The sequence below is a fragment of the Myiozetetes cayanensis genome, unplaced genomic scaffold (genome assembly GCF_022539395.1).
Source record: "Myiozetetes cayanensis isolate MyiCay16 unplaced genomic scaffold, myiCay2020 scf17, whole genome shotgun sequence".
In the NCBI taxonomy this organism is placed as follows: Eukaryota; Metazoa; Chordata; class Aves; order Passeriformes; family Tyrannidae; genus Myiozetetes; species Myiozetetes cayanensis.
The window spans coordinates 13578982-13603944 of NW_026087378.1; the positions used below are offsets into that span (position 1 = coordinate 13578982).

The following is a 24963-nucleotide window of genomic DNA, read 5'->3' on the forward strand; positions in this document are numbered from 1 at the left end:
CTCTGGGGCACGTGTGGCACCCTGCACCTGACCCTTTCAGCCCCTATTTCTGTACCTCCCTAGGGAATAAATAACCTGTTCCCAGTCCTGACCTTTGGAAAATGTGTGGGGTTTTTATGCTAAGAGTGAAAAATGAGGTGCAGTGGAAAGAGCAGCTTTCCCCCACCAGAATTCTGCAGCCCTGGGAAGGTCCTCAGTAGAAAGCTGTGCCTGATGGGCAGGACCAGGAGCCCATCACATTCCTGGCATGTTCCTGCTGCACAAGGGCCAGAGAAAACCCTCAAGCCCCAAATCCAGCTCATTCCCCCAGGTTCTGATGCGTAAGAAAAGCGGGATCAAGCCTTTCATTTTGCACCTTTAAAGTCTCAAGGCCCAGTTTTTGCTCGTGCAAAAATTTGCTCATCCCTCACGTGCTGCTGGCGCCGCGTTCCCCGGGCAGGGATGATGCATCTCCGACTCACAGGGGGGATCCCAGCTCCAAAGGAGCTCCTCTGACTCAGATCTCAAGCAGATGTAGTTGGGATCTGTGTGAGAACTGCAATAAAGGGGATAATTTGGATGGTGGCCTCCTTTCCCCTGTGAATCCTAATAAATGAGAGATGTCTCAGTAACCAAAAGTTGCTTTTTCTGCCTCGTGACAGTTTCTGGAAACTTGATATTCCCAGGTATTTGAGTTCTATCATTTGGATACACTTGTCTCCCCTTCTGAGTGTTTGTGTTTAAACAGCAGATTGTCAGTAAGGCAGGGGCCATGTGAATGCTCTTCATAAGAGATGATTGAAAAAGCAAATGGAATGATCACTCCAGGTTCACCCTTGGAAGTAGGAACAAACCCAGGCTTAACCAGTGATGAGTCAATGCAGAAATGAAGTGCCTATTTATTGGTAAATTAGGGTTGGCTGCCATTCCCTGCTTCGAAGCCCATGTGCCCCCTGGGGTTTGGAAAGTGGTGATGCAAACTGATGAGTCACAGTTTAGAACAATAGTTTCTTCGTGCGAAATGACTCAGGATAAAAGAAAAACAGGTTTTTCAAGAAGCTGATGAAATTATTAAAAAAAAAAAAAAGAAAAAAAAGGAATAAAACAATAGGACATCTTTAACCCTGTGTTGAAAGTATTATGTCTTTTTCTAAAGGGGAAAGGTGGTGGATGCCTGAGATCAGGGGATTGAGTTGTGCCTGTTTTCAGCTCACTTTCCACTTCCAGAGGGTGCAGGTGGATAACCAGAGCAAAAAACAATGGATACTGTGAGCACAAGCACGAGGTATATAACAGCATCTCATATATATCTCAGCCTGGCCCCCTGTGGGGTCTGGCAGGATGCTCTGGGAATGGGAGGTGTCCCCTGCCATGGACCAAAGAGCCTCTTCATGAGCCAAGAGCTCTGCTAGGTGCTCTAAAATGCCATAAAAATAACATCCATATTACAGACCTCTATAACATTATCTGTGGTATAGATATCTCTGTTTCCTCCAGTGAGGGTGGAATATGCTGCCCTGCAGCTTCCATGGCCCCACAAATACCCATTTCAGGTATTCTGTGAAGTTTTCCTGCAGAAATTATCACCTCAGCAACCTGAATGCAGCTATCCACAATATTTTTTTGGTTTTTTTGAAGGATTTAATTACGTCACAACAATTAGGTGAAGGGGAGGGCAAGCCACAGGCTGTCAGTGGAAACACCATAATCGGATTGATCCAGCAAGCCAAAAACCAGGCTTATTTCCTCTCTTGTACTGCATGTACTCACATGATGGGGAGCGAATTTCCCTCAACCCTTTGTGTCCTGCGCTTTTTTGGGGTTGTCTGAAGGAGGAGGAAGCTGGGGTCTCTGCCCAGGGCTGCTGGCACATCCCCACTGCCAAGGGCTTTATCCAAAATTCGAGTCTCTCTCCAGTCAGGCTGCTCCCGGGAGGATTCCTGCTCTCACTGCTTTCCTTCCATCCATAGGTGGCAGCAGGCTTTAAAATCTTTAACCTCTCAACATCGAGGTTTTTTTAAGAGCCCGGGGAGTTGTGCAAGGATCTCCAGGACTCTGGAGCGCAGAGCTGGTGCGAGGGGAATGGGTTATTTTCAAGGAATGAACCGCCCTTTGCAGCTGTTCCCTGAATTGCTCCGGGAAGTCAAACAGCAGAGTCAGATTTTGGGGACAGAAAGGGCAAGTTGACACCTATTTGGGGCCAGCACAGCCTTGCAAAGAGCAACAGTTTTGTCAGAGAAGTAACTCAGGAGGAATAATGTGGTGAACAGGTTTCCCTTGCGAAAAGCCCGTGAGTGCAAATTTAAGCATTTAAGCTCTGCTCGAAGTTGCTTTTGGATGCCTCTGCCTGCAGTTGGGATCTCTCCTCCTCTCTGTGCCGTGGTGGTGCCAGGCTCTATCTGGGTCAGCTGCAGGTGGGATCACCCAGAGAGCCAGCTCAGGACATGGGGACATGGGGATGGCTTGGGCAGGTTGGCTGCTCGTGCTCCAGCAGCACAGGGAGCGTGATCTGCTCCTTGGGGGTGACAATCCCGGCTCCAAGGGGTGCTCAGGATCTCCAGGCCTTGGGATCTCCACCTGCAGCAGGGTCACAGGAGCTGCCCTGGGCTCAGCTGTGAGCCAGCCCTTCTGCAGGCTCCCTGTCCCAACCCCTTCCTGAGGATGGAGCAGGTGGAGGAAGGTCAGCACCGTGGTGTTTCTGCTCACAGTAATTTTAGGTTGTGGGTCCCTGCTAGAACTGCTTGGCACGTCCTGGGGAGTGGAGCCACGTGCCGAGCACACTCCAGTGACTCTCCCTTTGGTTTGCCTTTTATTTTCCTGTGTTTCGTGCCAGGCTCACACAAACAACTCAGCTGTGTTGACAAGGACCAGCCAAGAGCCACATTGGCTGCAGGAAGAGCTGAGAGGTCAGAGGGCTCCTCGGGAGGCAGGACTTGCTTGGAGGAGGCCAATGAGTCACAGCCACCCTCCCAGGGTGATTCATTGGGAATTTGTTAAGCATGGAGAAAGAAAAGCTCAGTGGCAGGTTCACCAGCCAGGGGTAAGGGAAACTCTCCCTAGAAGTCATTATACTTCTCCTGCCAAAATTATTCACTGCTTTAATTGAACAAGACGCTCTTCTCCCCCTGCCCGGTAGCTGGTGGAGTGTTGCTGGAGCAATGGGAATGACTCACTTGGAAACCACAAAGGTGACAAGAATCCTGACAGGCAGCAGAGCAATCCTAAATAAAACCTTGCAAGTTGTACATGGTGCTGTAAGATTAAATAATAAATAAAAAAAAAGGTAGTTACAGTAGTGCCTGCATGCCCGGGTTTGGTGTATGGCCTGGAGGGGAGGCATCCAAAGGGGAGGAGAAAGCCTGGGTTTGTGCACGTCCTGGGGCTATGAGGGAGCAGGATCAGGCCTGGTGGGTAGAAGAGCTGAGAGAGGACGTGGTCCCCTCACTGTCTCTCTCCTCCAGGACAGACAGAGCCCATCCAGCTCTCTGCACGTGCTGGGGTGGATGCTGAGCTCAGCTGCACCTCAGGGAAAGGCATCCTCCCTGCCCATCCTCAGCCTCCCTGCCTGATCCTGTCAGGAAAAGCACATGCTGACTTACACTTTGCTGTCCTAATTACATGATTAAACACACATGTTTTACACAGCTGACCTGCACAAGGCAAGGAGGTGATTCCAGGCAGGGGTGCAGTGCTGGTGCCACTGCTGGGACGTGGGGACCGAGGCTGCTGAGCCCCCGGGGCTTTATCCCACACCACAGGTGAGTGAGACCCTTCCATCCTCACAGCCCCTGCTCTGGAGTGAAGCACGACCACTTGTTTACAGCCAGGAGCTGCTCTGCAGGCAAAATTACCCCTATTTTGACACCTCTCAGGAGCACTGAGTGACGGCTCTTGGAGAGGAGCAGCGGCTCAGCTCAGGCTGCCGTTGACAGTTCCAGATGACAGGAATATGAGGGATAATTATGATATAATTAAGTTGAAGCGATCATCTCATGTCTGTTTAGTGTCTAACATAAAATGAGCTGGTGATCTCGGTCTCCTTCGCAGTGGCCTTTGGTTGGAAACCAGTAACAAGTGGGATGGGAGAGGGTGCTGGAATTCCAGGGAAAAAGGGGGTCAGGGAGAAGGGTCCTGCCCAGGCAGGGGAGGCCCTGCAGGGGACTGGGCTTCTGCAGTGCTCTGCCTGTATCTGGGTGGCTTTCTACCTTCCCAGCTCTGGGAAATTCCCAGAGAAGGATTTCCATGCCAGACAGCTGTGAGAACAGTGGTTCTTCACCTGCTGTAGCATAAAATGCCAATTTGTGCATGACCCAGGCACTGGCTGTGCTCACTGGGCTCCTGCCTGGCCTGAGGGGGAAGGGGGGAGCCCTCAGCCTCCATCACCCTCACTGGTCCTGAGCACCCACCTGGAGTGCTCCCAGTACCCAGGAACACCAGCAGAAAGCAAAAACCACTATTCAAACCACCAGTGTATAACCTACCTTCTCAGTAGCTGCCAGTATCACATTTTCTTGGCAGCAGAGTTCAGAGGATGGTCCCTGTCCACGATGAGCACCAGCCACAGGGGTGCAGGGACCCCCTGCACTGTGAGCAGCCCAAGGCTGAGCCTTGGTGATGGCTGGTGCCCCACAGAATCACAGAATATTCCAAGATGGAAGGCACCCACAAGGATCACCAGCTCAGGACATGAGTCAACACCTCTCTCTCTTCCCACATGGAACTGGATTTTTCAACCTTAAATTCTGGGAATACAGTTTTTCATCTATCAAGTTTTTCAAGATCTTGAATATCTATAGATGAAAACTGTATTTATATAGCTAGCTATCTATAGATATCTATTTATATAGATATTCATATATAGATATTTCAAGATATTCAATATAGACGTGCCTGTATAAAAGATACTTTTATAAGACTAAAAACCTCTTTAAATCCAGGTAAATGTGGATGCTGGCATTGAGGGGATGCTCAGCTGTAATGCCTGAGCAGTTTCTGTGCCCACAGGTGGGAGCTGCATAAGGAGATGCTCTTTGACCCAGCAGCTTCAGCACAGGTTTGCTTTCTGGTGGTGGTTGGTGCCATCAGGCCTGGTTTGGTTGTTTTTCTCTCAGCAGGAGAAACGTTAGAACAGGTGTTAGGCCGTGTTTGTGTTTTAAAGGCATTTCCCATCGGGGTTCACATCTGTGTTGGGAAAGCCAGAGAGAGGAATCTCAGGTAGGTGGGGGACATTTGCAGTTTAAGCATCACAGTCAATAGAACCCCTCCTGCTCAGGCTGGGCTCTTTGATTCTGGCTCTGTTATTCCCAGCCTCCATCTGTGCCTGCTGCTCCGACACACCAAATGCCTGCAATTACTTCCAGAAGAAGTTCAGGCTCTGTTTGAAAACACCCATTTCCCTCTGGCTTAAGCAGCCCATGCCTTTATCCAAAAAAGAGATCTCCAAGTGCTTTTTGTCTCTGGGCCAGGGATGCAGCAGCTCCTGGGCAGCTGAAACAGGGGGCTCTGTCTGCATCGGGTGAATTCTGCTCCATCTCCGCAGCAAATGCTGCTTTTTATTTATTTTCACCATTTCCCTGTGTTAACCACATGGGAAGTAGCTGCTGTGCAGCCAGGCAGGGTTTGTACCTGACAAGAGCTCACGGATTTCAGCCTCTCCCCACCCTTCCCCCGTGGTTTGCTGGATGGTTTGATGAAATAGTGGTTCTTGTGGAGCTCACTGAACGTGCCAAAGGCAGAGCTGCCCTTCCACGAGCACAGCAAGCACCACCACGGGCAGCGGGACAGTTTCCTCAGCTGCTCCCAGGCTATCCCAGGAGATGAAATTGCTTTGCAGGCGCTCCGTGTGATCCACGTGGCAGCTCAAACCAGCCCGGTGGCGCTGCACTTCCCAAAAATGCTTTCCCCGGCACCGGGACGCCTGCCCGGAGGCAGCAGTGCCCAGGCTGGAACATGCACAAGTGGGGTGTTCAGCATCAGGACCTTTGCCAGTGACCTTGCTGGGGCCTCATATTCCTGCAGGAAAGAGCAATTCCCACGTGCTGCCACCACAGAACTGCTCCTCCGTGCACAGCTGTGCCACCCTGGGTCACCTCTGCTGTCCATCCCAGTGGTGGCGGGTCTGGGAGAGCTGGAGTGGTCTGGGCCAAACACTACACACAGCAGGCTGAGTGTTGCTTTTTCATGAAGGTTATGTTGATTTATGACTTTATTTTGCCAGGTCCAGCCTAGCTCCCACTCAGCAGCTCGCAGGGTGGTGAGTCACCAGGACAGGCACAGGGGGACGGCCCTTGTGTCATTTGGAGGAGCAGTGATGGGTCTGGTGTGTTCTGCACTGTGATCACCTGCCCGTGGGCCTGGAACAACACTTGGCCATCAAATTGGACTCGAGAAGATGCAAAATTATTGTGGTAACATCATCTTTGAGCAAAGAGCTCTGCTCACACAGAGCACAGGGGAGCTGCTGGTCCTCATACTGGAACAGTTTTGGGCATCCTGGCATGCCCGGGGTGTCCAGGTCCTCATCCCTGTCCCTGCCCCCATCCCCGTCGCTGTCCTCGCTGCTGGGCTGGGAAGGTGCTCAGCAGCGAGGGGAAGCTCCGCTGGAGCAAAGCCCTTCTCCGTGGCACCAGACCCCGCACAAACCGCCCGGGGAGCTGCGTCAGGGAGGGCGAGATCAGCCCCGCTTTGTGTTCCCAGGGCCAGCTGGCCCAGATCGACCGCGAAAAAACCCCCAGCCTTGTGCAAGGCATCGTCCTCCGGAGCAGAGCTGGTGGCGGCGGGGGGAGGGAGGGAGGCAGAAGGGGCCGGGCGCTGCCGGGAAGCCAAAGGCGGTGTTTTGGGGCTCGTTTTGGCTGGTTTATCCCCCGGCAGCGGGTGGGATGCTGCGGCTCGGGCTGACACCGGCTGTGTGCTGCGGAGATGACTCATGTGTTTCGCGGGGAAGATGATGCTCTCGGTGTCGCCAAGTGATGCCTCTGCTTTCCTCTCCTTCCCCAGGTGAAGGTGCCAAACCCCTCCGGTACCTGAAGGGGCTGCAGGAAGGCTGGAGAGGGACTTTTCACAAGGACATGGAGTGACGGGGCAAGGGGGAATGGATTCGAGCTGAAGGAAGGTAGATTTATACTAGATATGAGAAAGAAATTCTTCCCTGTGAGGGTGGGCAGGCCCTGGCACAGGTTGCCCAAGGAAGCTGTGGCTGCCCCATCCCTGGAAGCATCCAAGGCCAGGTTGGACAGGGCTTGGAGCAACCTGGGCTGGTGGAAGGTGCATCCTGTGTTCCCCCATGAGGAAGCAGAGATTCACACCGAGTTTCAAACCTCAGCTCATGTTTTCCAACAGGCAGCTGTGACACCTCAGTCACTGGCTCTTTTCTAATGCTTGGGGTGGAAAGCACTGCAGGTGCCTGTCAGGTGGGCTGGTGGGATGCTGAGAGGGGGCTGTGGCTGCTGGTGGTGTGGGGGAGGCACAGCCATGCCCACGCTGCTCCCAACCCATGCTCCTGGAGCTTGGCTATTTATACTCCTTCCTCCTCCTGGTGTGTTTGTCTGAGCCAGTTTTAGAGCTGTTGTCTAGCACACATACAGGACTGGGGAGATGCTTGCAGGCTTCAGATTAGAGCAGTGACCGAAGTCCCCATGACTTGGCACACGTCTGGCTCTTGCCCTGCCAAAAAATGTGCTGCTGCCCTGTGGCTGGACTGTGCCTTGGCATCCTCGTGGCTCAGAAAGGCTAAAAAAAACAGCCACGAGTCCTTTTGCTGCTAGAGGAGAGCTGGTGCCAAGCAGGTGATGCTCGTGGCACAGGGCATGTGTGTCCCCAGCCTGCCTCTGGCCACACCAATGCTGCTTATCCCCCAGACTTACTCATTTTAAAGCTGGAGCTGCAAGAATTGACGATTTCCCTCTTTTATAAGTGGTTTATTGATCCTGCTTTCTTGCTAAGGGCAGGAATTCGTCCCCCGCCTGCTGGTCCCTCTGTGCAGTGTGAGTGTTATTTGTGGTATCCCACACGACAAACACCTATTTTTAGCTGAGCATTCTTGGAAGGGGTTTTTGGTACCTTGTTTTCTGCAGGGAATTTTCTCTCTTGCAGGGGTGCTGCATTCCAGGCTGCCCAGGGAGATGCCTGGATGGAGGCAGAGCACGTGGCAGGTCCATTCCCACGTGGATGGCCGGTGTCCTGCTCCAGTGGCAGCAGGCTCCTGAACAAACAGGGCATCTCCCTCCTGAGAATCATTTTCCCAGGAGTTATGGCTGCAGATCTGTTATTTTGCTTTTTGACCTGCCTGCCTCCCAGGAAAATCTCCCTTTCATTGATCCAACCCTCTGGGCTCATGGCAGGGCTAATGACCCAGTGTAACAGCTCTGTTTTAACCTCTGCTTTCTCTCCTCCTGCTCAGTGTCAGCATTATGAAGCACCACTTAAAATATAAGCACAGGCAGTCCATTATTTTAATCTTTATTACATCTGAATGTACAGCAGCTACTCCTGAGGGAAAACACTGCATCTGATGCTCAGCAGAGTGGGTTTAGCTGGGAAACACCGTCCCAACGCTTTGGGAAATGCCCAAATCCCACCACTGGGGGAAACTCCATCCCACCACTGCACACATCAGCAGGGCTCCCAGACACCCCCCAGGGCTCGTTTCTCAGGGCACTCACAGCACAAACACCTCCCCCAGCAGCAGAGTCCTGATTTTGGAAGGGAGCTGCATTCCTCTTACCTCCTGATTCCCACATAAACTGCTGTTTGCATGATTTATACCCCATGGCAGGCAAGGCCCAGGATTCGTGCCCAAAGAAGCCTCTCGTGGATGAGGGATGGATACAGGCAAAGCTGTGGGCCCCCTGTGCCCCCAAAACTTGGCTGGGGGCTGAGCACCTCCCCACCAGGACTCCGTGGTGGATCTGGAGATCCATGCGGGGCCATCACAGGAGAAGAAAGAGCTGCCTGCAAGCAATGCCAGTCCCATCCCATCCCCAAGGTAAGCCTCTGTGGAAAAAGGTACCCGGATAAACCCTCCATGAGAAAAGTGCCTGGTTAGACCCTCCACGAGTCCATTTTTGACTTGTGCATTAAATGAACAGGGAGTGGGTTTGTCAAGTGGAGTTTGGGACAGGCAGGACGTCAAGGCAGAGACAGCACTTGTGAAACCCTCTGGATCAGCCAGGGTGGGCATTGGCTGCAGTGGGATTTTTCCCTTGTTTTGTGGGTTAGTCATAGGTTTGTTTATTTTTTTAGAGGTTGTTGTGGTTTTTTTTTTCTTATTCGTCTGTTGCAATCACAGCAGACGCATCATTTCACAGCCCTACATGGAAATCCAAGGCCAAGGAACTATTTTTAGCGCCCAGGATGTCTCCCCTAAATGTATTAACTTTGGAAGAGTAAATATTAAATATGCTCTCATCACATTAGAGGCGTTTATGCAGAAGTACAACACCAGCGGTTTTAATGGTTAGGGGAAATTATGTTATACCACCAGCACTTAATCAAACACAATAAAACAAGGTCTTACTGCAATTCTTCCAGGATAAGCTGAAGGAAAATTAATTCCTTTCCTCATCCGTGGCTGATGATTTACTGACACTGGGGTGTATTTGCCCCATTAGGATTTATGGTGGCACTTGCAATCCTTATGCAAAACATATAGGGGCCGGCCTAACATTTATTCTGCAATTAAACTGAAATGATTCCTTGGCTGCTCACTCCAGATCGAGGTGCTCAGCACCACCTGTGATGAGGACACTGCAGGCAAACCCCAAGGGAGCAACACAGGGAAACCCTCTGTGCTCCCAGTGCCTATAAATATATGTTATTACTAAGAAGGGCTTTTTCTGCCTTTACTGGGGAATCATTTCTCAGGCTGGGCTGTAGGAGAAGGATGATGTGGTGCTGCTGGTGGAGCCCTGGGGCCCCAGGTCTGTCTGTCCCTGCTCATCATACATCCAGCCAGCCCAGCCCAGACATCTCTGGTCCAACACGGGTGCCAGAGGCAGGGGTGTCCCTTCCCAGGAATTTGGCAAGCTTTTCCATTAGCCTCAAATATTTTGAAGACAAAATCCTTGCCACTTTGTAAGGATGAACATCAGATCTCCAAGGTGTGTCTGGGCTGAGCATCATCCCCTCACACATTCTGGGAGCTGGGGAGGGGGTTGCTGGTTGGGGTCAAACCATGACAGGCAGGCTGACCTCACTCCCTGCTTGATGGAATCAAACTCTTTAGTATCTCCCTGCCTAAGACAGGTGAAAAACTTATTACAGAAGGCAACTCCTGAACTGGCTTTGGACAGGTGGGTCCATGCATGATGCTGTGGGCATCGTGCCTGCACTGTGGAGTTTTGGGGACCAGCCAGGAGTTTGAGTTCATCACTGGGGTGCCTCGAGAGCTGTGAGCAATAACACAACCCAGTAATGAAATCCTTCATTTGCACTGAACTGATTTTTGCCTTTTCCTTTCAGTGACATATGAGCCCATGACAGTTTAAGGTGAGTTTCTTCCCCTCACCCCTCAGAAGACCCATCTCAGATTGATGGGTTTTGTGCTGCCTTCACCAGGCACTGTGATTTCCCTGACTAATCACTTTGCTAATAAATTGCACCAAGTATGTCTATTAAACAGCTCATTTTCCTTCAGCAGCTTGGGCACTTGGACAATTCTACAGAAGAAAAACATGCCAGGAAATGCCAAGAAGGTAGAAAAAAAGAACCATTCTTTGATGACTCCAGTACTTGCTGAAACAAGGCTGCACCCTTGCCTTTGGCCTCCAAGCCAGCCAAGTATTCACAGGAAGATGTGGATCCCATTCAAGTTTTTAAAGCTGTGTGATGAGCCCTGGTGCTCTCACCACGCTCCACAGGTTGGGCCCAGCAACCCCAGCCCACAGCAGCAGAGTCACAGAATGGTTTGGGTTGGAAGGGACCTTAGAGATATTTATTTCCAATCTCCTTCCACAGGCAGGGATGCCACCCACTCGATCAGATTGCTGGTTGGTATCAGCAGGAGCACAAGGAGTGTCTGACAAACAGCAACACATTGCTGGAGTAATTTGGATTTCACAGCTTGCCTTTGCTCCCACGAATAGCAAATCTAGCAGCGTTTTTCCCTGCCTGCTACCCCAGCTCCTGGTGCAAGAAGCTGTTCCTCTGAGCATCCCAGCTCACAGCAGAGCTTTTCCCCTGAGGGTTTTGCTCCAAATCTGCAAAACAAGACTTAAATCTCCAGGAGAAAGGTGGTTACCTCGAATTCGAGAAACTTTCGGGCTTGGGCTTGCCCTTCCAGCTGTGACAAATGTCTCCAGCTGCTTTCTCCAAGGACTGTCTGAGGTCTAGCGATGGAAATGTAAATGGAAATGCAACAGAAGTTGAGGAATTTGCTATTCACAGGCAGAGTGGCTGCACCAGCAGGGCTGACCCAGCATCCCTGGGATGCTCCACGGGCTCTCCTGTCCCTGGGTGAGGTTGCTCTGTGTCACTGGCTCACTCCAACAACACGAGGTACACAGAAAACACTGCTTTATTGACTGCATTTGCCAACACATTGAGGAATGCAAAGGGGTTTTTCATAAGCAATGGGCCATGGTCCCAATGTGTATTAAAGCATACACTGTATCTAAACAGGATGAAAATAATGGCAGACAGAGCTATTCCAAGGCAACACAAATAGCATGCATAATACAGTCTCACACAGAACGAGTTTGATAACATTATATTGCTTTAAGGATTAACTAACATGGAAAATGTACAAAAAGGAGAAATAGGTTTTTGCATTAATGAAAAATACATTTTTTCTCTACAAAGGAATTTCTAATACAAGAAAATAAATATTGCAACATAAGCCAAAAATAATTTAAAATTGCTCTTTTCAATATATTTTCAATAGTTCTCTTTTGTATTAACAAATGGCACATCACGTTCTTTGAAACAAAGAAAACAGAAGGGTTTCTCCTCCTGCGACATTCATATCGTTTCCTGTAACTGATGTGAAGTGGGTTGTTTTGTATGTGGAATGGTGCAAACTGGGGGGGGATTTCCTTAAAGAACAACCAAACCTCACGGCCTGCCCTGCAGCAGCATCATCTTCCTGCATCCTGCATCCCACCCAGCTGTGCTGTGTGTCCCACCTCGGGGCGGGCTCCGTGGGACAGCAGGCATCCTAACCCCAAAAAACAGGTGCAAGTGGAAAAAAAAACCAAAAAAACAAGAAAATGGAAAGGAAAAATAAAACTGAAAGATGGGTGTGGGGAAAATGGGAGTTGTCCTTGGGAAACTCCCACAGCCATCAGGGCTGGGTCTGGTGTGGGGCTGTGCTCCATCAGGGCATGATGCCTTGTGCATCCTCACCTCAACAGCTGCTGCTTCTCCAAGGAAACAGGTGCTCTTACAGTGCAAATGTCGATTCCTGCAGTTTATACATCTTAAAAGACAACATTTCTCTACTAAAATAAACCTTTTTTTTTTTCTGCTTCTTCTTCTTTCTATTCATTTCAAAATACATTTACATTAACATCAAAAATATTTTCCTTGTGCATTTTCTCTCCAGAACACCAGATTCCCCCGCTCCGAGGACGCACCAGGCAGGGGATGCTCTGGGGTGACCACGGCCATCCCACCAACCCCTTTCCTCCTCTCTATTCCCACCATCCCATTCTTCTCCCTTTGCCCCACCAGCCCCCCTCAGCTTTCCCCACCTAAATGATGGCAAAACACGATGCCTGATGCTTTGGGAGTGTTTCAGACTGGTTTATTGCCCGGTGCTGGTGGTGCAGGGTTGGTTGTTCTTTAAAGTGCCCCCCTTTTTGCTTTCCTGTACTGAGAAGACAAGTAGTGCAGAAGCTGATGAATGGAGCTGTGTACAGCGAAATTTGTGGATTGCTTTTTTTTTTAACCATAATTGAGTGAAGCACACGGAAGCAAGATTCATTAAAAGGCAGCATATTGATTATTGTTATGACTCTTATACTAGGATACTGGAGCTAAAGCTAGCAAGCCTGATAAGATAAACTAAGTCCTATTTACTGTATTTAACATTATCCGAACATACTGAGCCTTAATTAATGAGCAGATTTTCATTTCCAACCTCAGTGGATTATGCTAATTTATAACAAAGGTGGTTCCCGTTTTGTTGGTTTTTTGCCGTTTTTTGTTTTGTTTTGTTTTCCTTTTTTTTTTATTTTTTTTCTCCCCTATTTTCCCCCCACTAATAACTTGTGTCACATTTTTCCCACCTGAGGAAGATCCCTCCCCAGGCACGGTCAAGTCTCAGCCGGGTGAGTGTTGGGCGTGGGCAGGGCTGGGCACTCCCACCCGGAGCCGCCGCCGTGCCTGGGATCAGCTGGGCTGCAATTTGACCAACAATAAGGACTTTGGAAGGCTGATTAAAGATGATCTACTCTAAAACACCGATCGGAAGAGTCTCAGAGTTTCAAAAAGAAAGCTCACAGTGAAATGAGCAAAAAGCATCGGAAACCAAAACGGCAGGATGCGGTCTCGGAGCAGCAGCATCCCTCGGAGCAAGCTTGGAACCTAACGCCGCAGCAGTGTGGTATGAGTGTGTCTTTAGTCCTTGGTTGCTAAAATAACTTCCAATTTTTATTTTTTTCATAGTGACAAGTTTCCGGTTTCTGGCTGTGCTGCTTGACTGTCAAAATATTTCTTTGGCATCCACAAAATTCTTTGACTGATTGGTTTGACAATTGCAAGGTTTGTTTGTTTAGTGATGGGTTTAACCGGTTGCAGAAGTGTCCCAGGTTTGGGTTGGTTTTGTTTGTGATTTTTTTTTTTTTTTAGTTTTTTTAACATTTTTTATTTTTAAAAAACAACAACAACAAAAGTTTCAGTGAATTCCTTTTTTTTTTTTTTTTTTGTTCCCTGAGCTCACACTGGGGTCACTCCAATAAAACACGTAGCATGACTTAACTGTGACCTTTGAAGCCAAAACCGAAGTAATGGTGCAATTAAGTGCAAACATGGAAATTCGCCTGACTTATAGGTAACATGGGCTTTTAAACAACATTTAAGGCTTATTGGGGACATTTTATGCATTAAATTATTGTAATATTTATAATGTCAGCTTCTGTGAATCACCCCTCCACAACGAGTCAACAGCTTGTAACCAGGATTTAGGGAATAAAAAAAAACAAACCCAAAGGATGGAGAGGAATAAATTCACCATTTCCACTGTAGCATTTGGTAGGAAAACACAACGGTGATGCCAAGGGTTGCCTTTTCCCCTCGGTGATGGCACGTTTGGCCTCGGGGCCATCGTTTTGGTGTGCAAAGGGGATTGCAAACGTGCCGGCCCGGCATGGTGGGACCACGGGCAGAAAAAGATCGCTCAACTTCCCAGGTTACACCAACCCTGACTCTCCACGGTGGTTTTAAAGGATGCTCTTCTCCTCCACCCTGCCCCACGTTTCCATTTTCCAGCTTGCTGCCAGCTGATCCATGCACCTGAGTAAATCACTTCGGTTTTTCTAACGACCTCAACGGGGGCAGGGATGGGGGCAATAAATTTTGCATCCTGGCCCCTGGACGGATCCCAACCCGATGGAAAGGTGAGGGGAAAAATAAAGACCGAGGGGTGTTTTTCTCTAAAACTAGAAATGCAACATCGCTCTCCTCCACCCCAAGCGTTTTCCTCCAACAAGCTTTTTTGTGCTTTAGTCATTAATTATTTTAGTATCGCTGATTTTGCTTCCTCGTCTCCGCACACACACGGGCGGGAATTTCCCCTCCCACAGCTGGTCACTGCCGGACCCTCTGCTCGCTCCCTGCTCTGAGGGCAACCGTCCCGGGCAGGAACCTGCCCCTCATTAAATAATGCCCGTTAATTGAACTGTCATCCCCTGCAGAAAGCACAGGTACCGGCACCCTCCACCCTCCGGGCACCCTCGGCATCGGTCCTGCCGGGCGCCGGCTCGCGTTCCTGGGGAGCGGGGTCTGGCAGGGAGCCGGGGAGGGACCACTGCTGTCACAGTCATCGATGGCGGTGAAGCTGAAGCTGTATCTCAGGCGTATCGAGAAGAGAAAGACAACAGTGCCGAACTTCCAACTATATACACACATTAAAAACCCCCCTCGCCGTGACACCAGGCAGAAATCGGACATGGCAGTTGGAACTGGGTTGAAGAGGCCTCGAGGAGCCGGCGCGGCGGCGGGAGGAGTTAGGACGCCAGGATGCTCATCCTGACGATGTCCTCGCCGGCCGCGTCCAGCTGGCCCCGCTGGGCCCGGCCGCCGCGGGGCTCCCCGTCCGAGTCGCTCATCTCGGCGTCGGAGAAGTAGCCGTCCGTGTCGGCGTCGAAGCGACGCAGGGGAGCTCCGCCGGCGCCCTCGGGCTTGGGGGGCTGCGAGCGCCGCGCCCCCCGGCTCTCCTTTGGTAATTTGAACCGCACGATGGTTTTGGGGCTACCTACGGAGTCAGGCACTTTGGCCGCGGGGCTGGGCTCGGGCTGAGCGCAGCGCGGCGTCCTCCTCCTCCTCCTCCTCCTCCTCCTCCCTGCTGACGCAGCCCCGTGTCCCGGCAGGGGGGTGAGGCTCGCTGGCTTTCTGGAGAGAGCCCTTCTTGGCCGCCCTTTTGGCCTCGCCCGTCCCTCTGCGGTCGCTGGGAAGCTTCGCCGCCCCTTTCTCCGACTTGCTCGGCCTGGAATCCAGAGCGAAGGGCTTGGCGGGATCATCCGACAAGCTGCTGGCGTTGTTAGTCCAGGGCTCCGAGCCCTCCGGGTGGCCCCCGCCCACGGCGGGGGGGCTGCTCCTCGGCAGCTTTTTCTTAGTGTTCGTTCTCGTTCTGCTTTTCACTTTCTTTGTGGCCTCGCTCTGCCTGAACGGGGACCGGAGGGAATGGTCCATCATGAAGCTCAGCAAGGTCTCCTCGTCCTGGAGGAGCTCCTCGGAGAGGCCGGGGGTGCTGTCCTCGTGGTGGGCGTTGTTGAGGGACCACTCGCTCATGGCCATGTTCTCCGCGGTGATCTGCACCGACTGCGCCAGCCAGCTGTTGAAGAAGGTCCCGTCGATGGGGAAGGAGGTTGACAAGCCTGGAAAAAAAACAAGAATGGAAGATCTGCCTCAGAAGCCAGGGACGGCCACGCTGTCCTCCACCACCACCAACAACTTCACTGAAACTCCCCGGCACCAGAGGAACTCTCAAAAGGTCAACTCTAACACAGCACACCAGGACAGAGGAGGGTTTACTCCAGCACTGATGCTGAGCTTGGGGTTCAATGAGGTCACAGCACGACAACCTGAGTTGTCCCTCACATACAACACTCCATGAACCTCCCCGAATCCAAATCAAGCATCTTTCTTCAGCGAAGATGTCAAGCAATGACCCACCCCAGCATGGGGGCAAATACATTCTCCTGCAAAGGTGGCAGACAAACAATCCAAGCATATGCTGAAAAATTTGGTGACAGAGCAGGATTTGTGCTCAGGCAGTACATGCCATGAGGACTCCCAGCCCATGTGCTGTGCTCGCCGTCGCTGCACAGCAGGGAGGGCACGGGGGAGCAGCCCTACCCCGGGCTGGGTAAGTCTGATTTTATCCCCCAAAAGTGAAATTCACACTCCAGGAGCACATCATAGGTTTTGTAACGCGTTCTCCCAATCCTGGGGCCACAGGGGGGATTTTACACCCCCTGCCCCACTGGGGACCGCATTTCGGATCCAGTCTCTCTCACAGGACCTGGATAATTCAGGCTGATTTCCACAAGGGAGAGGTGGAAGGTGTAACTCCAGCGTGTATGTGCAGGAGGGATCAGGGGCTGGGACTCTTCAACCCTGCTCCCCCAAGCAGGGAGTCTCCAGCAGCACGGGGCAGCTCCACGCCCATAAAATCAGACTTACCCAGTTGTCCCAATACAGTTTCGTTGACTGATTTCCTTTTCTCTGTCTTCTCAGGACTATTTTTTCTACCATCTCTTCCTTTCCTTCTCGGGTCACTTTTCTTACCCTTTGTCCTCTTCCCAGTTTGTTCTGGCATGTTTTAGGAGAGAAAGGAGAACGCTGTGTGAGACGAGGCACTGGGGACGCTGCAGTGAACAAGTTCCCCTGGGGACACCCCACAGTGGAGACCTGGAGCAGACCTGCAAGCAACTCCAGCACAGAGGGGGAGCAACAGCCACTTTCTGGAGAGCTGCAGGCTCTGCTCTATGTATTTTAAGAAAATATGAATCCTGCAGGTTATATAAAAAAGAGGTTTGGGCGTTGGAGAGGAGCTTAGCGAGGCCACAGGAGCAGCCCCACTGAAGGCAGGGGACTCGCTGGAGACCCTGCAGACCCCTGGACCCAGGGCTTTGGGGTGAGGACTCACAGAGGAGTAACCCCAAATCCTGCTTGGACACCTGCCAGGAGGCTGATCTTGATTCCATTTGACCTTTCAGCAACAGCAGCTGCTCCCACTCAAACTGTGCAGGGGTGATAAAAAACCCCAAATGACAGAAGTACATGAAGTGGGAAAGATGACCAGGATAGTCCATGGAAAGGCAGGGATCAAACTCTTAGCTACACAGACATTCACCTAAAAATCAGCATTTCCTAAATGGCTTTGAACCCCTGCTGGATTTATTCCTCCTGGGTAAACAGGACAAATGCCCTAAAAAGTACAACCTGCATTGCCAAGTAAAATACTTACAACAGTTTTTACTTACTCCATTAGGTCAATGTCCCCCAGAAGTCCATGCTAAGAGTTCTATTAATTTTCAGAGGGGGAAGGATATTGCCCTTAAACCAAAATGTGGGTGGCTGATAGAAGTGGAGGCGAGACAGGCAGTTTTTCAGAGTCTGGCCCATAGGCTGAGCAATGATTTTAAGGGAGAAATGGGCTTATTGTGTCAGCCAGCAGCAAATCCTCACCAGACTTGGCAGAGAGGCCAAGGAGTGGCTGGGTCAGAGGGAGTAACCCCAGCTCCCCCCTGGCTGTGGCAGTGGAAATGTACTGGGTGAGCCGGGGAGGGAATCTGCATTGCACCTGCCTGATTACAGAGGATTTACAGCCCTGGGGGCTGCCAAGCCAGGAACCCCTCCTGACCCGAGGACTTGCAGGAAGAAAGAAAAGCAAAGGCAAAACTGGTGTTTGCCGCGTTCCTGCCAAGGAACGGGAGGAAGGCAGACACATTTTTCACTTCGCTTACAAAATCAAAATCTTAACTTTGTTTAGACAGCACAACGGGGCTGAAGAGAAACCCGAGCAGCACTTTCTGAGGAGGAACCTGTCAAAATAGTAGCCGTGTTTCAAAGCCAGACACTGTTTACTTTTCACTCCGTGCAAGAAAAATACAGGGAGGAGAGGAGGGTTCATTTTACACGGGCAGTTCTCACTGATTTTATTAAGAATCTCCTGCTTAAATGATCATTTGACAGCGGGAAAAATAAACCCCTCCTGTTCTGAGTTTTGTGTGGGAGCCAGTCCAAAAAAACCTTTGTGCCAAAACCATCTTTGGAAGGACCCCAGCAGATCTCTGTCGATGGCTACTGTAACAGCAGTTAAAAACTGGCCTCATCCGGGTGGAATAACGGGGACTTCTTCCTTTCTCCAAGGAACCCCAGGTAAGGAGAGCAGCCCTGTTGGGAGCTGTGGTGGGGGATGGAACCATCCCCTGCTTCCAGACCACTAAGTACTTTGTAATGCTGGAAAATTCAGCAGTGAGTTATCCAGAGCTTTGGTCCCACGGGGTGCTGAGTATCTGCAGCTCTAGGCCCCATCACCTGGCAAGGGAGCTCCTCCCAGGCTCAGGAGACTCCATGGGCTGACAACAAAAGGCATTCAGGTCCCTAATGTGCCCCTGGCACAGCAAGGACCCACATGCCCAAACCACCCAGAGATTCCAGGACCAAATCCCTGCAGCTGGGCCCTTTCTATGGCAGCAGCAACTCCTGGGAGCTGGGTCCCAGAGGGAGCAGTCAGTCCCTGCTCAGGCTCAACCAGAAAGTCCATCCCAGGAGAGACAAGCAGCTCATCCCAGTCGGTTCAGAGTGGAAAATGAATGGGCAAACACCAGCCAGGTGGGGCAGGGGAGAAGAGCATCTGCATCCCAGGGTCTGAAGGGATCCCTGCACATCAGTCCCCAGCTGGGCCACCCTCTCAGCTGGGGGTTTGTCTCTGATCACTCACCTTTGGGCAGAACAAACACCATGGGAACAGCAGCCGTGCTTTTCCTCAAGTACACATAACATTTTGGGCAAAGGCAATTGCACAGCACTGGCACTGGGCAGGGCAGACAACCCTGAAACACCATCAGAAGAGCCCCAACACAGCTCCCCATCACTGGTTGGCACCTACACCCCACTGGCAAGGCCCTGGCTCAGCTCTCCCTGGGAGTATTTGCCAGCTCCTACCCCATCACTGCATTGGAGAGGCCCAGGCATGCACTGGTGGTCAGGTTGCCCAAGGCATTTTGGGGAACACAGGCCCCCATGGGGCATTTCCAGCTATCTAACACCTTGTTTGCAAGGGAGGTGAGCTCAAAAACCCTTCCTGGCACACTACCCTGCGCCTGTCTCCTCCTGAGAGCTGCAAATGATGAACTGGGTTCACCCAGCTGAACATCCCAAGGACCCCTGTGATCCCCCTGAAAGCCAGAGAACCCAGCAGCACACAGCATGGCACCTGCCCTCAGGATCTGAGCTTGTTCTTCTTGTCTTCTCTCTGTATTCCTGAGCTGGACCTCCCACCCCACCTCATCACTGCCGGGAGCACCACCCGGCACAGATATCCTGGGTGACAGGGAATGGATGTGCAATGCTGGGAATGGCTGGGAATGCCATTTTCCGTGTGCTCAGGTTGGTTCAGTGAGGATGCAGAGCAACACACAGCATCACAGGGACCGGGATTTACAGGTCCCACATCTCCCTGGAGCAAACCCTGGGGTCCAGCCACCCCTGTCCCCATCGCTGCCTGGCTCTGGCCATCCCGAGGAATTCGCATGGGCCTGAGTCACAAACATCCCAACACACACATTCCTCAGCCTCCAAAACTTCAGTGAAAAGAGACTTTTGTCAAGGAGAGCTCAGCCCAGACGGTTCCCGAAGAAACCCCAGCCATGTGACGGTTTCAAACACAACTCCAAAGCCACAAACACAACAACCGTCGGAAGCGGCTGCCAAAGCGCCAGATGCTGCTGCTGGAAAAACTGCTCTGCAGCCATGGGGTCTGCTCTGCCCTGCCACCAAAGGGAAAGGAGGGGAAGGAGGAGGGAGCAGGAGCTGTGGGCTCCGGCACCGCTTGTGCAAAAGGGAAAAACAAAGTAGGACAAAAGGAAACCCAACTTTATTTCGGTTCCTCAATAAAAGCTGCCAGAGGCTTTGCATGCAGCAGCGTGATCTCCGCTAATGGGAACGTGGAGCAGAGAGCTGCAGCCCTCCAGAGCCTAAGGAGCTGGTCTCCTGGAGCAACAGACCCCCCACCAGCAGCTTAACCCCTGATTCCTGACAGAGCCAAAGGCAAATGCAAAGAGCTGTGCCAGGGAAGCAGCTGCCACAGACCAGCCCTGGGCAGGACCTGCCACCTCCTCCCAAACTGCTCCAGCTCCACGAAAGGCACCAAACACTGCCTCAGCATCCCCACCTCAGCAAATGCCTGGTCTTTCTGACTGATTCCCAGGGAGAGGAGGATCAGGAGGGGTCTGTCAATGGTCATCCAGAGGGGCAGCTCTGGCTTCCTTGGGGTTGGGGGCTTGGGCATCCAACTTTGGCTTCAGAGGATGGCAGGGACAGTGGCTGCAAGACCAAGCTCTGGGAAGCAGTACTGACCTGGGTAGAGATCCTTCTCTATGAGCTTCATCTGGAGATGGAAGATCTGCTCCTGCAGCTTACAAATGGTGTGTTTCATTTTCTCCCGTCTCGTCACCATGTAACAGAGATTTCTTACCTGCAGAAACACAAGAAACAGTGTCTGGTTTAGGCAGGGTCAAAACAGGTCCCCTCAAGTGGTGTTGCTGCTTCTGCTGCCCAGGGAAATCCCCACTCCCTGGGATTGGGTCCTCTTCACCTCACCATCATCTGCGTTCCACCACAACTCCTGCCAGGGCCCTTTGGGTGAGCCAGGACTAGCACTGAGGCCTCCTGATCCCAGCTGTGTAATACATATGGGAAAAAGCATGTGGTGAATGATTCCAAGCCTAAACCTCCCTGTTGTGGCTCAGTGGGGGCAAGGAAGGCTGGCTGGCTTCTCCAGCACGGACACTGGGAAGTCCCAGAGGGAAGGTGCCGTAGAAGGAGCACTGTAACACAGTTCTGCAGGTCCAGCCCACCCAGCAGCTGTGCCATGCACAGCCCTGGCACATTCACCTGCACAAAAAATGCCACGTGCTGAGAGGCACCTTGGTACCCTGAGTCAATCCACCAGTTCTCACCCACGAACTGATCCTTCTGCAGGGAGGGAGAGACCCTCTTCCCACAGACAGTGCAGAGAAGGGGCAGAGCTGGGGTGGAGGTGTCTGTACGAGGCTAAGGGCACTGAAGGCCTTATACAGCTGCCTGATGTCCTAAAGCAGGGACCAGGACAAAGCACAAAAAATACAGCAAAATACCCCAGTGATGCTGGCCCAGGCCAGCAGCCAGTGCAGCTCCCTACCTCAAATCTGCCCCCTCTATTTGGTTACTCACCCTTGCTCCACATCTACCTGCAAAATCCCTGCTTCATTTCGTCCCAGCCCAAGAAATTTCCCTCACCACGGTGCTGGGGTTGGAACCAGGTGATCTTTAAGGTCCCTTCCAACCCAACCCAACCAACCCAACCCACTCTGCGATTCTGTGAAGCTCTAAACTCAACCAGCAAAGCACAGGATGCAAACTGTTCACATGCAGTGGTGGCTCAACCCTGCTCATCACAGGGGGCTGCTGATGAACACCCCAGCACCATGAGATGACAGGGCTACTGCTGATACCTGCTGGCACCTGCCTCCTGACGGGTTTCATGCCATGCCTTTGCCAGCCCCACGCAGGGGTGGCTGCAGAGCCAGGCTCTGGCAGCACTGAGGCTCTGGGAGGAAGTGGAGGCTCTTGGCTGCAGAACAGAAATGCTGATGGCAGCTAACAGGATTTGACAGCATTTACTCAGCTTTCTGATGCTCTGAAAGAGCAGAGCTGCCTGTAATAAGGTAAGGAGGAGGTGGCCTGAATGGGGGCATGGGATTCACGGGCAGGAACGCGTGTGGGTATGTCCACACTCATGTGTGATCCTGATGCCTTCAATTCCTCCCCCCTCTCATCTTCAAACCCCTCTCTGCAGAGTATTGTCAGGCCTGGGGGACTGTCCCTGCGTGGTCAGGAGGCTTTGTGCCTCTCACAGTGACACAGCAAGCCAGGACATTGTCCTGTGCTTACCTGGTATCTGCCCCCAAAAGCTGTGAGGGCAAAAGGACAACTGCAGCCATCCTTTAATGACATTGGTCCTGCCTAAGGATAATTTGGGAATGCTTAGGGATACAGGAGAAAAAGCTGCTCTTTTTTTTGTTGTTAAATCCCCCAGCTGTAAATACAAGGCAGTGAGCTATACAGTGTATTTTACTATGTTATCTCTTTTTTTTCATTCTGGATTGGAGAAAACATCAAACTGAAATTTCTTTATGAAGAAAACAACTGCCTCTGGCAACCTGAATCTCCAAGTGTTTGGTGGTATCTCTTCCCTATGATTTGATATTCCTGGAAGAAAACATTCCTTTAGCTTTGCTTAGAGACTGCTGGTATTTACCCACACTTACACAGCTCAACACCACCCAGTGCTGCTTCCCCAAGCCAAGCTTAGATGCTGGTGTGAAAGCCTGGAAAACTACAGCTTTTTGTTCAAGTTAATTTAAACACCCAGCCCTCGGGGAAAAAGCTTTAAAAAAAGGCAAAGAGGGTTAAAAAAGGCCAGGAAGAAAACTGGGGGAATGTTATTAGGATTCCCAGGCAACAGGTTAAATTTTCTGACACTGTGAAGTGCAGAAACGACAGGGGGTAAGAAATGGCAGAGGGAAACACCATCACCCTGGATGTCCCCATGGCATCTGCTCTGCCGCTTCTGCCTCCCCAGCTCCTGAATCCAGAGACCACTATCAGCCCTGAAATCACTCCCATTTCCATGATTAATTGCTGAAAACACTAAAATCCAACTTGATGCCCCCATGGACACCCTCTGAAAGCCACCCCTGCAGGCTGCTTGTCTCCAATCCCAACCTGACTTGATTCCTCACGGTTTGTACGTGAAGCCAGGCAGGATCAGACACCTGGGATGCACTGGAAACAGCTGGATCTAAACCTACATCACCCATACGAGCACTGGACTTTGATCCAGCTGGTGTTTATTGTTCCTCTCTTGGAAGCAGAACAAACAGCTCTTCCACGGCCAGGCGGTGAAACCTGGCAGGGAGTTGCTAAGCAGAGGCTGAACGCCGATGGGCACACCCCCCAGAGCCTGGAGGCACCTCTGGAAAACGGGAAACCCGGTAAAACACTGAGTTTTGACACAAAGAAATCAAAGAGGAGCTGCTGTGAGCGAAGCGTGGTACCCAGGGATGCACAGTGTGGTTCGCTGCAGCTGGGGAGGCAAGCTGGGAACAAGGGGAAGCAGGGGGAGGCAGAGTAGCCTGGGTTAGATTTACCGATGTGGAGCAGATGAGGGGAGAAAGGGAGTTGAACTCGTCACCCTCGGATGGGCAGCTGCAGCCTTGTTGCCATAGCCTGGTGATGGAGACCTGCTAAGGGTGGCAGCCCCACACAGAGGGGGAAAGGCAGGAACAAAGGAGGGACAGACTGGCAGAGTGATGGCACCAATGACTACAGGGATGAAGGCAGACAGGACCACAGAGAAGAGATTAATAGCTTCAGATCCAACTGCTTTTACACAGGAGAAGGCCCTCGAGCTCCAGGATGCACTGGGAGGTGGGTGCAGGAAGGAACCAGGGTGGGCTGGTCCAGAGCTGAAACCCCACCTGGACATGAATGCAGTGCCCACCCACACCACCTTTCTACCCATGGGTTAAATTCTGCCACAGACCCTCAGCAGCTTGGAGAGAGGGTTCAGGGACATGCAGGGGCAGCATTCCCACCCATCCTCCACCTCCCAGGGAGCAGCAGCAACCCCAGCCCCCTGCTCAGGGAGCCACAGCCACATCCACTGAGTCAAAGCAATGCTATTTTCCTGCTTTCCTCCTTCCTTGCTCTCAGAGACACCCTGAACCCTTCCATGGCCCTTGCACCCTGAGTGGGCAGTCAGGCAGGGACCTGAGCAAGGGCCATGGATTCAGCTCTCTGGCAGGAGGAGAGGGGGGACCAGGCAGGGCTTGGGTCTTAAGCAGAGGAGGAGAGGGAGCTTGGGCTCTGCATGCCAGGCTGAGCATCCCTGCCCTGCCTGTCCCTGTGCCACTGCTCCCCTGTGCTATGCCCACATGCTCCCCAGCAGCACCACTACTGTACCTGCCCCTTCTCTGCCACCTCACTCCAGGTTCTGTGTGTGCTTCTCCCCCTCTGCTTCTTCCCCTCGCTGCCTCTCACCTTGGCTGCCACTCCTCACCTCCAGCCTGCCTCTTCCCCATCCCTGCCTGCCTCTTCCCCCTCCCTGCCTGCCTCTTCCCCCTCCCTGCCTGCCTCTTCCTCATCCCTGCTCCTGCCCTCCACACAAGCAGCCTGGGTGGGGGTGTCCACAGGGCATCACATCATTTTTAGTGTCTTCAGCAATTAATCTGGTGGAGGTGGTTGTGATTTTGGGGCTGACAGTGGTGCAGCCATGACAGCCACGTGCACAGAGAGCAGCAGGGAGCAAGCCCAGCCCGGGGAGCTCCGGCACCACTTGAGCACTGCTGCTCCACCAATGCCCTCAGCCAAAAAGCTGCTCCCTTCCCCTGTGGATGGGAGGATTCAAGGATGCCCTGCACCACGGGGACCTGCAGCTGCCTGCATGCTCTGTCTGCATCCTCTGGCACGGCTCTGCCTCCGCCAGCAGCTCCCTGAGGAGCCGACCCACTTTCGGCTGCGGCAGGGCAGGGAATGCCCAGTCCCACTGGCCCTGCT

At 52.0% G+C, this 24963-nt stretch overlaps 1 protein-coding gene across 1 annotated transcript in view; it reads right to left on the reverse strand.

The window, feature by feature from the left end:
- Positions 1-11473: 11473 nt before the first annotated feature.
- Positions 11474-24963, reverse strand: part of JADE2 (jade family PHD finger 2) — a 70463-nt gene continuing 56973 nt past the window's right edge. The window contains 4 exon segments of the mRNA XM_050312402.1: positions 11474-15438; positions 15440-16010; positions 16819-16947; positions 20722-20839. Coding sequence (XP_050168359.1) covers positions 15141-15438; positions 15440-16010; positions 16819-16947; positions 20722-20839 — 1116 coding nt within the window. The 3' untranslated portion in view covers positions 11474-15140.